Source organism: Octopus sinensis, linkage group LG4 (assembly GCF_006345805.1).
Source record: "Octopus sinensis linkage group LG4, ASM634580v1, whole genome shotgun sequence".
In the NCBI taxonomy this organism is placed as follows: Eukaryota; Metazoa; Mollusca; class Cephalopoda; order Octopoda; family Octopodidae; genus Octopus; species Octopus sinensis.
In genome coordinates, this window is record NC_043000.1 from 156310183 (window position 1) to 156324920 (window position 14738).

The following is a 14738-nucleotide window of genomic DNA, read 5'->3' on the forward strand; positions in this document are numbered from 1 at the left end:
TCCACTCTGTTGTGGGATTTTCAGTAACCCATGAAAGCTTAATGGTCTTTAACCATGCTAAGTACCATTGATCGATTCACTGCCTGAATTCTTCGTTGATACATCTTAAGGGAATCATCCATTTAAACTGCTATCTTCCTTGTGTTGTTTCATTTCATTCAGGGTTTGCTATTGTTCTTTGCTTTTCTCTCATGCCACGTACTGCTATGTTTAGAAAAACTTTGATAGTGTTTAGTGATATGAATAGCTCTGGAGAGATGAAGAGACAGGCAAGGTCTTAAACATCTTGGTCTTTTACCCTACAAACATAGATTATTATTATGCATGCAACCACACACACATGCACACACATACACCCACACATCGTTCTTTGTTTCAACAAAGACACCATCCCCACTCACACAGAAATAACCACAAATCACAGAAACACACTTTGTTGTTTTAACACTTTCTGATTTAATTGAATTTAACAGTTCATTTTGCCTTCTTTGTCGGATGCATTTTAACATAAACTAACATCTTTGTTTAGTGGAATTTTGTATTAATTAAAAAAAAAAACAAAACCAACATTTTCTTTTATGTAATTGTATTAAACTACATACCTGGTATATAAGGATAAGCAGAGAGGAGTGATAGATTAGATGGTGAGTGCAGTAAACCTGTGCTGTTTGGTGGTTTAGAGTGCTCTGTTTCAATTATCAGTTTTTGTGCTGGTTTTAAATCTTTAAGAAAGTGTGTATTAATAATGTACATAGGTTTCTGAAAGCAAAACTTCATCAGTGTGAAGGAGGTTTATTTCTCTAGTGAAGATATACACATTTCTACTTTGTCTGTCTGTCTAATGTGAGTGTGCATGTACATCTATACACACATATATACATGTATGTATTGTGTGTGTATTATAAGGTATATATATTTGTGTATGTATGTTTGATATCTATATGTGTGCATGTATATTTGTACATTTATATATATATATATGAGTGTGTGATGTGTGTATATATGTGTATGTATGTGTGTGTATATATATGTATGTATATGTGTATATATATATATATATATATATATGTATGTATATGTGTGTATGTATGTATATGTGTGTATATATGTATATGTGTGTATGTATGTATATATATATACATATATATATAGAGAGAGAGAGGTATATATATATATATTATATGTAGAAAAATACAAACTGGGACAAGAACGTAAAATTAGAAGACGATAAAAAAAACACGGACGGGACATTTGGAGCCTTCAATCTTCAGTCAAGAACCGGATCATCCTACCAATTTTGGCTGATTAATCTTGAGATCGCTCTAATCCGGCCAGCCCCAAGGAAAAACTAAGCTACGAGCATTAGATTTCTTGGAAGAAGGATCGAATGTATACGAAACAGGGGTGTTTTTTGTATCGTCTTCTAAATGTTTTACATTCTTGTCCCAGTTTGTATTTTTCTACATATAATATATTTAGTGGCGTCCGTACCCTCGTTGGCCTTATGTAAGTATATATATACCTCTTTCTCTCTCCCTCTCTCTTTCTGGATGAAGGTTATTGTGGTGTGTGTGTAATATGCCCTTAATAACCTTGGTGTATTGTGAAAGCTTAGCAGAGCACATCTAGCTGTCTCTGTCTTTTTATCACTCTCTCTAACAATTGATTATAACTGGAAACCATGGCTGTGGGTTACAAATGAAAGAAAAAAAAGCTCAATTACGAACTGCTGCTGTGTCACAGATTCTGTTTACCTGGTGCATTCCACCATCCGCACATTGTCCCTCAAAGGTCTAAACAAAGATCTAAATATGCTTGAAATGTTTTAGACAAGAGGCTTTCTTCTTTTTCATTTTTTAAAATCTCATTCTACTTTTTGTGTTTAACTAGAAAAAAAACAGTTTGGGTTTTACTAATGCATGTCTGTCCCAACAGGTTCAAATATAAATACCATCCTGAAGAATGTTCCAAGCGAGAGGAGGATCAGCACGCTGCCCTTCGACGCCGGCTTGAGATCTTCTTGGAGCTGATGAACCAGAAAAGGGTTGATGCCTGTTCTGTTGATGTGGATAGATCTGATGATCTCATCAAACTGCTGGATGCTGGTGGGTGCAACACATTTACGCATCATTTATTTTGTTTCTGCATGCATTGTGGGAGATGTTAGTTAGTTAATTTTTTGGCTCAAAAAGCAAAAAAGCAAGGCCATGTAGGGGTCATGGAGTTATGTACATGGTGATGTTCATGTAAAGAGTTCAGGCCACTTGTGGTCAAGGGAGACTTTGAACCGAGCGGTCATCAGCATCTTCACCATCTCGTCCGGCAGCTTATTCTACGGATCCGCAACCCGAACGGAGAAAGCCCTTCTCCTTCGATTGAGATAAAATCGTTGCAGATAGAGCTTTTTGGAATGACCCCGCAGCCGACGCTCTGGAGCAGGAGTGAAGAACAGCTCTTTCGAGTGGCTGAATGAATCAGGGAAGTGGTGGACCTCTGGAGAACAGAGTCAATGACATTTTTACTTGTAACCAGCATCATGTGCTGTTTACAGTCAAACACTAATTAGCTGTTGGGTGAACAGTTTCCCGAAATATTTGTTGGCTCTGCTCATGACAAACCTAACTCATGCCACCATGGAATGCTGATGTAAAATGATGATGAAGCTTCTTCATTAGTGTTGGTTATATGGGTTTACAATATGGTTAATCACTGCATGATATGACCCCACATTAGTTTATCTCTGAGACTAATATGCTTAAGTCTGTCCTCTACCACATGCTTGTGTGTGTGTGTTTTGCATCTGTCTGTCTGTCTCTCTCTCTATATATATATATATATATATATACATCATCATCATCATTTAACGTTCGCTTTCCATGCTAGCATGGATTGGACGCTTTGACTGAGGGCTGGCGAACCAGATGGCCACACCAGGCTCCAATCTTGATCTGGCAGAGTTTCTACAGCTGGATGTCCTTCTTAATGCCAACAACTCCGCGAGTGTAGTGGGTGCTTTTACATGCCACCGGCACGGGGGTGCCAGTCAGGCGGTACTGGCAACAACTTCGCTCGAATGGTGCCTTTTGCGTGCCACCGGCACAGAAGCTAGTTAGCCACTCTGGCAACGATCACACTCGGATGGTGTTCTTAGCATCTTGAATATTCAATACATGTTGTTCAATATATTTATTCATTCAAGATAGATCACTAACTTCATGATATATGTTGTTTTATTTTGTAGCTGTTATCAAACTGGAAGGTGGTGATGACACAGACCTAAAAGTATTAGATGAACCTGAACTATCTGAAAAAGAGGAAGCCGCTCGTGCTTTAAATAACACAGAATCTCAAGCCACTACAGAGAAAAAGTAAGTTAGCTTTCATACATGATTTGGCTTGTGGACAAATGAAGGTATGTCAGGGATCTCTCTGGATGATAGTGTGTTTTTGTTTTTGGTTGGTAGTGATCATTTAACCCTGACTCAGCAGACTTGTGAATAAATATGCTCCAGCTGTGGCCATCCATACTTTTTACAGATTTCCAAGTTTGCTTTCCAACCACATGGTTTCAGGTTCATTTCCACTTTGTGTGTCTTCTGCTGTAGCCCCAGCCTGACCAAAACCTTATGAGTGGATTTGTTTGACAGAAACTGAAAGAAACCCGTCGCATATATGTGTGTGTGTCCGTGTGTCCTTGTTCTGGCATTGCATGATTGTTGTAGATGAAGGTCACTGAGTTCCTTTTCTTTGTTTTGATCAAACTTTTTGCTCAGTCAGGCAAATCAGAGCAAGAAGTGGTTTTCTCAAAGACAGAACATAGTTGTTGTGTAATGATCTAAATTTATGACCATATAGATGGTATGGCATATATATATATATATTTGTAGAAAAAGAAATTTTAAAATACAGTTACTCTTCTAACATTTACCCTCAGTGTTGTTATACAGCTTGTTATGTACTCTTACTCTTTACTCTTTTACTTTAATCGAGCAACTCGACCCCGAGACTTATTGTTTTGTAAGCCCAGTACTTATTCTATCGGTCTCTTTTGCCGAACCGCTAAGTAACGGGGACATAAACACACCAGCATCGGTTGTCAAGCAATGCTAGGGGGACAAACACAGACACACAAACACACCCACGCATATATATATATATATATATATATATATATAATTAATTAATAAGGGTGAGAGAATTAGATACTAATTTAATAGTATATCTATTCAACACCAAGAGTGAGCCATATAGTGACCACTCTCTTATATTTATTTTATATATATATATATATATATATATATACATATATATATACGACGGGCTTCTTTTCAGTTTCTGTCTACCAAATCGACTCACAAGGCTTTGGTCGGCCCGAGGCTATAGTAGAAAACATTTGCCCAAGGTGCTACGCAGTGGGACTGAACCCGGAACCATGTGGTTGGTAAACAAGCTACTTACCACGCAGCCACTCCTGTAGGTGCCAGTTATTGAATTAGAGAAATTGTATCAAAGTTATTATTCTACATTTCAGAACTGAGGAACCAGCCAAAACCACCGTACAAAAGACCCCAGAACCTGCTGACCCGAAGAAGGATAAAGAGAAGAAAGATGAGAGTGAGAAGAAAGATGATGTAAGTTGAAAAGCTTTGTGTGGGTCTCTTCCCTAAATATTCCATTTATACACAGGGTTTTATGTTATCTGACTTCATATACTTACTTTTCATTTGCATGTATCTCTCCACCTTTCTGTTTAGTTGTCAGCCTGTCATGTTAGTCATTATATCTGTTTACTCTTTACTCTTTTACTCTTCTACTTGTTTCAGTCATTTGACTGCGGCCATGCTGGAGCACCACCTTTAGTCAAGCAAATCGACCCCAGGACTTATTCTTTGTAAGCCCAGTACTTATTCTATCGGTCTCTTTTGCCGAACCGCTAAGTGACGGGGACATAAACACACCAGCATCGTTTGCCAAGCAATGCTAGGGGGACAAACACAGACACACAAACATATACACACACACTTATATATATATACATATATACGACAGGCTTCTTTTAGTTTCCGTCTACCAAATCCACTCACAAGGCATTGGTCGGCCCGGGGCTATAGCAGAAGACACTTGCCCAAGATGCCACGCAGTGGGACTGAACCCAGAACCATGTGGTTGGTTAGCAAGATACTTACCACACAGCCACTCCTGCGCCTATGTTAAATATATAATTTTAGCCTAAGTAAACAAAAATGGACAGACATGAGAGAAAGACTCAAGAAAAAGAGAATGAAGTAATAGTGAGACTGATAGATAAAGGCTAAAAGAAAAAAAAAGAAAGAGACTATAGTAGAAGAACACATGCCCAAGGTGCCACGCAGTGGGACTGAACCTGGAACAATGTGGTTGGTAAACAAGCTACTTACCACACAGCCACTATCTTTCTGTTTCAGTCATTTTGTCAATCTAATTTGTCTGTCTCCATCTCCCTGTTTTCGATTCTTCCATCTGTGTATTCATGTGGAAAGCCCAGTGATAGATTGTCTTACTGATAGATGATTTAAATTCTTTTGTCCTGTTTTTGAAAGAGATGGGGTGAATGTAAAATGGTTTTTCTAAATCATCGTAGAATGTAAGTATCCAGCTCAATAAAACACCAGTTTCAGTTTTTCTGTCTGTTTTTTTTTTTTACTTCCATGCTTGCTTTAGTGAGCTTCTCTCTATTAGTATTTAAATGGTGCAAGCATAAATAGTAAGGAGTGCATCCTGCATTTGTAATTAGCTGTCTGCTTCATTTCTTGGTGAGAATGTAATCTATCTTGTTAATATGTCTACAAAAGTGGTGGATGATTATGTGAGTAATTGGTTTTCTGAAATTGGCTTTACAAATGGTTAGGTCATTTGCATCACTAAATTTCAAAAGTCTTGACTCTGCTTCATTTTTTTGCATCATAAGTACAGGCATCAGGTTCATCAGAATATCCATGCTGATACTGTCCAACATATGGGTTAAAGTCACCAGATAACAAGATCACTGTTGTCTCTTTTTGAGATGTGTGCAAAAGTGACTCACTAAATCAACCCTTTTGTTCATGTGAGTCCTACCTGGGGACTTGTGTCACCTATTACTTGTCTGTCTAATTTTATCACAACCTCAATTATCTTGTTTATCCATTTCTCTGCTAACAGTATATCTTCACCACCCATTCTAAAATTGTTATGCACCCCTAAGAATTTCTACATGTATTCCTTGTCTGAGAGGAGTTTGGCTGAAGCTCCTTTCCTTCTTACTTCTTGCACACAGCACACACCAACTTGTCTTTTTTTCTAGCATCTCTACAATCTTTCCAGATCTACCTTTCATTGTGCAACATTGATGGTGGGATCTGTAAGTTTCTGTGCATGAAAGGAAGAGGGCTTCTACTGCAGCTTGGTTGAGTGGGTTGTTGTATGTCTGTTTGCACTTGAAAAAAACAGAAAGTTGATGGGATCATTTGGTGATGACTGAGGGGTGATCAAACTTAGCTACTCCACTATTGCATGCAGCAGTAACTTGGTAAATGTTAGTCTTGTGTGGTAAATGCTAGTTTTGTATATGCAGTTATGGTTTTCCAATAATTTTGTCTCTGTCTGTCTGTCTGTCTGTCACTCACACAAACTGTGTGTGATGACAAAAGAGGTAGACCTCAATGTTGTTGAGAATAGAGGACTATATATTTATTGAATGATACAGTTATGGAGACTTCAGTTCAGGATTTGAAGTTTCTGTATCAATAATATGATAATCATTGCACTTCAGCTTTTATAAGCCCAGTGTACAAAGCACTATCAATTATAAATACTGATGGTGCCACATGCAATGGGCTTATGATACCTGAAGAAATGTGACAATTATCGTATTGTTGACACAGAGACTTGAAGCCTCGTATATTAGTCTCCATACCTGTATCATTTAATAAATGAATGAATGAATATATATATATATATTTTGTAGTCTCCAGAGTTTACTGCAAAGAAAAATCAAGATGAATCACAGAAGAAATCGCCGGAATTTTCTAAGCAGAAACTCCCACAAACTGATGAAGATACTCCTTCTGAAACTGTAAGTATATCATATATAATAAAGAATATTCTAGCATTGTCTTTCTTTTCTTCAATTTCATTTGATATTTATTTGTCTGTTTTTCATTATTCTGCTTCATTTTAATTTCAGAAAATGTGGTTTGCACAGGTTGTAGTGGGTTGAATTTGATAAATAAAATGCCTTCCACTATTTAGTTACATTTCTTTCTTCTTGTACTGTATTAAAAGTTCACTGAGATAGACTTAGCTATTCATCTTTCAAGATTCTGTGAAATAAGTGAAGTCAGTCTTATACTGATATGAAATTAAATTGACTAATTAAATTTGTGGGGTTAGAAACTATTAATGTTTTCTTTTGTTGATAACCGATTCATTTGCATGGGCCATAAGCATTTTATTTGTTTATTTGCAGATTTCATTTTTGTGTTCATACCCTGCCAGGGTTGATCAGCTTGTCTTATGTCCCTCTTCATCATCATCATCATATGTCTGTTTTCCGCACTAGCACGGGTTGGACGGTTCGACCGGGGTCTGGGAAGCCAGGGGCTGCACCAGGCTCCAGTCTGATCTGGCAGAGTTTCTACAGCTGGATGCCCTTCCTAACGCCAACCACTCCGCGAGTGTAGTGGGTGCTTTTTACGTGCTACCTGAACATGCGAGGGGGGTCCGGCATCGGCCACGCTTGGTTGGTGCTTTTAATGTGTCACCGGCACGGAAGCCAGCCATCGGCCACATTCGGATGGTGTTTTTTATGTGCCACCAGCACAGAAGCCAGTCGAGGTGGCGCTGGCAATGGTGCTTTTTATGTGCCACCGGCACAGGTATCACAACTACTATTTACATTGATATTTATTTCGATGTTCATGTACTTGACTCAACAGGTCTCCTCAAGCATAGCGGGATGTTCTGGAATCCAAGGTACTTTGAATGGGCAGGGGCTATGTGGAACTGGTGCAGGAAGCAGCCCGGGTCTTTGCAGTCACAGCATATCTCCAGAGATCTCGGTCCTTCGCCATTGCCTTAGTGAGGCCCAACGCTCTGAGGTCATGCTTGACTACCTCATCCCATGTCTTCCTGGGTCTACCGCTCCCCCTGATACCTTATAGAATAATTAACTGTATTCATTGTAACCCAGTTGTTACTATATTTCTGTTGAAACACACAGCCATAGTCTCAATTTTAACTTGCTACCTTCACCTATATATGCGTATGAAGAAATTCCAATAATCCATTGGGTTGTCAGAGCCATTTTTTACTACCTATGTCATTGTTTGGTATGTCTCAGGTACATTAGCAAACTTGATCCCTCTCCAACCTATAAAATACATTTTCCATCTTCATTATCATATTATCATGATTTAACGTCTGTTTTCCATGAAAATATGGGCTGGACGGTTTGACAGGATCAAACAAGCCAAGGTGGGAAGGGAAATGAGAAGGAAAATATAGGGGGCCAATATCATTTACTCTCTAACCAAATTATTATTATTAATTATATTTTTATCACTGTTATTATTAGTACTGAAGAGAAATTTCACTTGGATGTTTTTGTATTTAAAACATTACAGCATCTTAATTAAATACCTAAGTATATACATATTACATACAAGTAATGGCTGAAAAATGGTATATCCTTAAATCCTTAAAAATGTATTAGCCCGAAGGCTGCGGCCATGCTGGGGCACCACCGCTGTTTTTTTTTTAATAAAAGAGAACATTTTATCACACTCTTCAAAAGATAAGAGACCTTCAATTGAAGATCTAAAGTTGTGTACAAAATATTTAGGTCAGCCAAAACAAAATCTTCACCAGCAACAGTTCAAAACTGAAACAATTTCAGTTGGCCAATTTTGCTTGAGCATCCTAAATGTGCTTTAATTGTGTTAACAGTTTGTTTTTTTGCACCTTCCTTCATTTCAAACAACAATGTTGAAAGAACAGAAATTTGGTGAAAATCTGACAAAATATCAAAGGAATTGCATTAATTTCATTGCTTACAACATTGAAGTCATCTGTCTTAAATAAAATGCAGAGAGAGAGGGAGAGAGAAAGAGCGCAACTGCCATTCAAAGGGTATCTTTAATTTTTTTTTTCTTGTTTTCAGGAAACAGATAAAAAGACCAAAAAGAAGCGCCATCGTGACAAAACAGAGTACAGCTATGAGACTGGCTCCGAATCTGAGAGCGGATCAGATCCAGGGCCAGAACCTGCTCCTCCTGGTGAGTAGTTTTACACTGTTAAAGATAATGTTCAATGTTTTGGACAGTCATATTGAGTAATTTTGTTGTTGTTGTTGTGAATGGAAAGTATCTCCTATTTTCAAAAATAGCTGCTGCATCAGATCAGACCCCAGAAAATGTGCATTACAGATGAAGTAACTTAAGATTGAGGCATGCTGTGTTATAGTCTATTCCAACTCTTGTCAGTATGGTGGGGTTAGAAGATGGAGAAGGCTATTGGTGATACAGTAGGTAAAGCAGTTGACATATATGTGGTTGTGTGGTAAGAAGCCTGCTTCCCAACCATATAGTTCCGGGTTCAGTCCCGCTGCGTGACATCTTGAGCAAATGTCTTCTACTATAGCTTTGGGGGATGACCAAAGCCTTGCGAGCGGATTTGGTATATGGAAACTGAAAGAAGCCTATCATATATATATATATATACTACACTACACTCTCGGAGTGGTTGGCATTAGGAAAGGCATCCAGCTGTAGAAACTCTGCCAGATCAAGATTGGAGCCTGGTGCAGCCATCTGGTTCGCCAGCCCTTAGTCAAAATCGTCCAACACATGCTAGCATGGAAAGCGGATGTTAAACGAGGATGATGATGTGTGTGTGTGTATCTTTGTGTCTATATTTGTCTTCACACCACTTGACAACTGCTGTTAGTGTGTTTATGTCCCCATAACTTAGCAGCTCAGTAAAAGAGAACAATACAATAAGTACCAGGCTTGGTGAAAAAATGTGCTGAGGTCGATCCATTCGACTAAAACCTTCAAGTTGGTGCCCCAGCTTGGCCGCAGTTTCACGACTGGAACAAACATAAGGTAAAAGATAAGAAAAATGATGTGTGTTGTGTAAAGTTGGTGCAAGTCTTGTTTACCACAGAATGAATAATAATCTTCAGCAAGCTATTTTACTGTTGGATCTACTGAACCAATCTGACTAAGAGGTAATGTACTGTATTAGAAGTGGTGGCCACTATGTGGGGACTGCACGGCACAGTATCTGAAGCAAAGTTGATGCTTAGGGTCTTACCCAGTGGTTTTCAACCAGGGTTCCGCGGAACCTTAGGGTTCCGCCAGTACAGTCCAGGGGTTCCGCAAGAAGATACAAAACTGCTAAAATCGGCAGTAATTTTTAATTCCCCTGTGCAGATATGTGTGCATAAAACTATTAAATTATTGCACAGGGGTTCCTCGAGCCTGTGGAATGTTTCCTTGGGGTTCTGCTCCAGCAAAAAGTTTGAAAAGCACTGGCCTTACCCATGTCATGAATTGTATTTTATTTGTGTTAAAATTCTAGCTATTGAGCATTTATGCCTGTGTTTATAATCATCGTCATCATGTCCGTTTTCCTTGCTGGCATGGGTTGGACATCTTGACAGAAGCTGTTACGGTCAGAGGCTGCACCAGGTTCCATAGTCTATTTTTGCTTGGTTTCTATGGCTGGATGTCTTTCCTAATGCCAACCACTCCACAGAGTGTACTGGGTGCTTTTTATGTGGCACTAGCTCCTACACCAATGCTTTTTAATGTGGCACTTTGGTTTTAGGATCTCAATTCTGCTGTGGTATGCAGGTCTTCTCAAGTACAGCCGTGTGCTACATATTACTCAGTTCTCTGTCATCTCCTTAATTATTATTTATTTAATTCTTTGCCTCTTTAATTTCCATGGAATCCTTAGTTAGTTGCATATCCGGGCATTTTAGAAATGATTTTAAGAGGAAAAGGGAAATTGCTCCAAAATGATGGAAGTGTCCTGTGGCTAGTTTGCAGGCTGCTGGGCAGAACACGTATATGGGCAAAACCTCAACTATCAATTTCCCTTTTTCTGTAGGCGTTGATGACCCTGATGCTGCACAGACTGAAGATGCCAGTGCCGAGGAGACCAAACAGCGTAATACCGAGGAAGAGGAAGAGGAGGAGGAAGAAGATGCTGGGAATGATAGCAGCAAAGCTGAGGAAAAGGAAAGCAAGTCTGGTATGTTTCTCTCTGATCTTTTCTTTGAGATTTACTGAAGACAACTTAATTAATCAGAAATATTAAATTTCTAAATCTCTTGTAGAGACATGTACGGTGGTGGGGCGATAGAATGGTTGTATACTGTCAATCTAACATGAACGTGACAGTAGGGGGTTACACCACCGCTGTTTAGCCCTAGGAAGCATCGACGCCTCCTGATGGCTTTGACACAGGAAAAACGTGTCAAAGCCATCAAGAGGCGTCGATGCTTCCTAGGGCTAAACAACGGTGGTGTAACCCCCTACTGCCACGTTCACGTTAGATTGACAATATACAACCAACTTAATTGATGGATAATACTAATTTACATATTCCTACCATTTTTCCTCTCCTATATTCAGTATATTTCTCTTTATGCTCATTTTTCTTTGCTTTACTTTTTTCTTAATGTGTTTCTCTTTTGCCGTTCTCTCTGAGAATTGGATTGAGTGTGTCTGTACATTACGGTCATGTGATTGTGCACACACACACACACACACACACATGCTAACCACATGAGCTTATGCATTCATTTTCACAAGAATATCTGCATGCATATTTACATACATTGTTTACACCTAGGTTCACTCATCTATAACCTATCTGTTTCTTTATTACCCACAAGGGGCTAAACATAGCGGGGACAAACAAGGACAGACAAACGGATTAAGTCAATTACATCGACCACTGTACACAACTGGTACTTAATTTATCGACCCCGAAAGGATGAAAGGCAAAGTCGACCTTGGCGGAATTTGAACTCAGAACGTAGCGGCAGACGAAATACCTATTTCTTTACTTACCCACAAGGGGCTAAACATAGAAAGGACAAACAAGGACAGACAAACGGATTAAGTCAATTACATCGACCCCAGTGTGTAACTGGTACTTAATTTATCGACCCCGAAGGAATTTGAACTCAGAACGTAACGGCAGACAAAATACTGCAAAGCATTTTGCCCGGCGTGTAACAGTTCTGCCAGTTCGCCGCTATTAATCTATAAGCTATCTTGTACACACCTGCTTTGAGACTGTCACTTCATATACTGTTGTTTAACCCTAGGTCAAGCCTATTTGAGCAGATTTTAATTGAAGTTATTTTAGCTGGGACCATTCTATGTTTTGCAGAGTATTTAAGAATATATTATTGAAGGAAAATTTGACTGCTGTTTCTAGCTGTATCAGCTTTAGAAATAGCTGTCAAGTTTTTCTTAAATGCTTTGTAGTAGTTACCTTGTTGGTTCATAACTCTTTATATTGTTAGTGAGTAGCATAGAGAACATCAGAATAACCTCTCTCTTTCCTCTTTTCTGTTTAGATGAAAAAGATAAAGATGTTGATACTTCAGAGGAAAATGTTCAGCGTAAAACTGAGAACCAGACACCTCGAGCTTTGCATCGAACCTGTTCAATTTTTCTGCGAAACTTGGCCCCTTCTATTACAAAACAGGAAGTTGAAGGAGTGAGTATACAACATTATTGTATATATATAGCTTGTCTTTTTGAGATAATGTATAATGTATTTTGTGTAGGTTACTTAAAAATATTAAAAATTAGTTTATGCTGATGCCACGTACAAAACGCCCATGCTGGTGCCACATAAATAGCACCCAACATCTTTATATATAAAAGTGAAGTTGTGTGAGTGTCTGTCTACTACGATTTAGATTCCTAACTACTCCCACATTTTGCGGTGCAGTTTAACCAAAAGCGGGTATCTTATAGTCGTGATTCATATCGAGCCCTTCTGGGTATTAGCGCACGTCTACGATGAGTCTACGATTTAAAAAAAAATTTACCATCATTTTTTTCCATTTTTATGCATTTTTTCGCTATTATATAAGGAAAGTAACTCTCTAAAAATGCTTATATAGTTATTTCCCTTACAAACCCGAGCAACGCCGGGCGATACTGCTAGTATTCTCTAAAGTAGTTGGCATTAGGAAGGACATTCTTCCTAACATAGAAACCAGGCTAAATCAGACTGGAACCGGGTGCAGTTCTATGCATGCCAACATAGAAAACGGATGTTAAAGGTTGATGAAAAGCCACAGGTGAACCCTGCCCTAGCCGTCTTGTAGCATGAATATATTCATGCTGAGTTGAGGATGATACTTATACACCCTAATAGGTATTGATGAATCGTATAGGGAGTATATACATTCCACTGTATTCTTGTATGTCTCTTCATTTTGATGGTGACCACAGAGGTAGGCTACAAGGACTTGGTCAGAGCACAACAGTTGCTGCTCCTCTGCTTTTATTCTTGACAATGTACATGAATATCGAATAAATATCAATGGAAATAGTAGTTGTGATACCTGTGCCGGTGGCACATAAAAAGCACCATCCGAATGTGGCCGATGCCAGCGCCGCCTCGACTAGCTTCTGTGTTGGTGGCACATAAAAAGCACCATCCGAACATGGCTGATGCCAGCGCTGCCTTGACTGGCTTCCTTGCCGGTGGCACGTTAAAAGCACCAACCGATCGTGGCCGAAGCCAGACTCCTCTGGCACGTAAAATGCAACCACTACACTCGCGGAGTGGTTGGCATTAGGAAGGGCATCCAACTGTAGAAACACTGCCAGATCAGACTGGAGCCTGGTGCAGCCCCTGGCTTCCCAGACCCCGGTCGAACTGTCCAACCCGTGCTAGCGCGGAAAACGGACGTTAAACGATGATGATGATGATGATGTACATTCCAGCACAGTGTTCGTGGGGCCTCAGTCAAGTTATTGATTTTGCACCTATTTCTCTATGTATGTGTTCCTTATGTTTGTCCATGATGCATGGGAAAGATAGTGTTTTTAGGGCGTTATAGTAATGCTCTGTGTAGTTGTATATGTGTCTCAGCACTTGGTAGTTGGGCTTTTTTCATTCAGTAGAAGGACTGTAAAAATTAGTCACTGATGCTTAATCCTAGGTTTATAATTTTTATCTTCGACACAGTGCGCTCTTGCCCAAATTATCCAATGTATATTTATTTTTAGGACAAATGGGAGTGATTTGAAGGTTTTTTTGGCTGCTATTTCTAGCACGTGAAGTGACTGTGTAGAGACTACCTCAAGTAACTTTGTGGATTAGCATTTTGGAGCTAAATGTTTCTGCAGGCTCACTCATCTATATGGATTATTGCAGATTATGCTTTGTATTTGTAATTATTGGTTATGCCCCTTCACATTCCGAATTCAAATATTGCTGTGACTAGTTGTAAAGTGGCTCTAAGTTTACTGGGCCCTTGGCTGCAGGGACGGATACACTGTGAGTTTACTGGAGTGTTTAGCTTAACTTTCCATATTTAAAGTTATTGCTGGGGTCTCTGCTTGAAATGTCAAAATTCTCTTCTGAATGCATACAAACTTATATTCTGTGAATCATCATCATCATCATCATCATTTAGCGTCTGCTTTCCATGCTGGCATGGGTTGGACAGTTCAACT

The 14738-nt window shown here is 39.1% G+C and overlaps 1 protein-coding gene across 1 annotated transcript in view; it reads left to right on the forward strand.

Moving 5' to 3' along the window:
* LOC115210353 (serrate RNA effector molecule homolog) overlaps positions 1-14738 on the forward strand; it is a 66801-nt gene that overhangs the window by 30023 nt on the left and 22040 nt on the right. The window contains exons 6-12 of the mRNA XM_029778896.2: positions 1936-2105; positions 3242-3368; positions 4532-4631; positions 6986-7093; positions 9179-9293; positions 11134-11277; positions 12617-12759. Coding sequence (XP_029634756.1) covers positions 1936-2105; positions 3242-3368; positions 4532-4631; positions 6986-7093; positions 9179-9293; positions 11134-11277; positions 12617-12759 — 907 coding nt within the window. The remainder of the gene's footprint in view (positions 1-1935; positions 2106-3241; positions 3369-4531; positions 4632-6985; positions 7094-9178; positions 9294-11133; positions 11278-12616; positions 12760-14738) is intronic.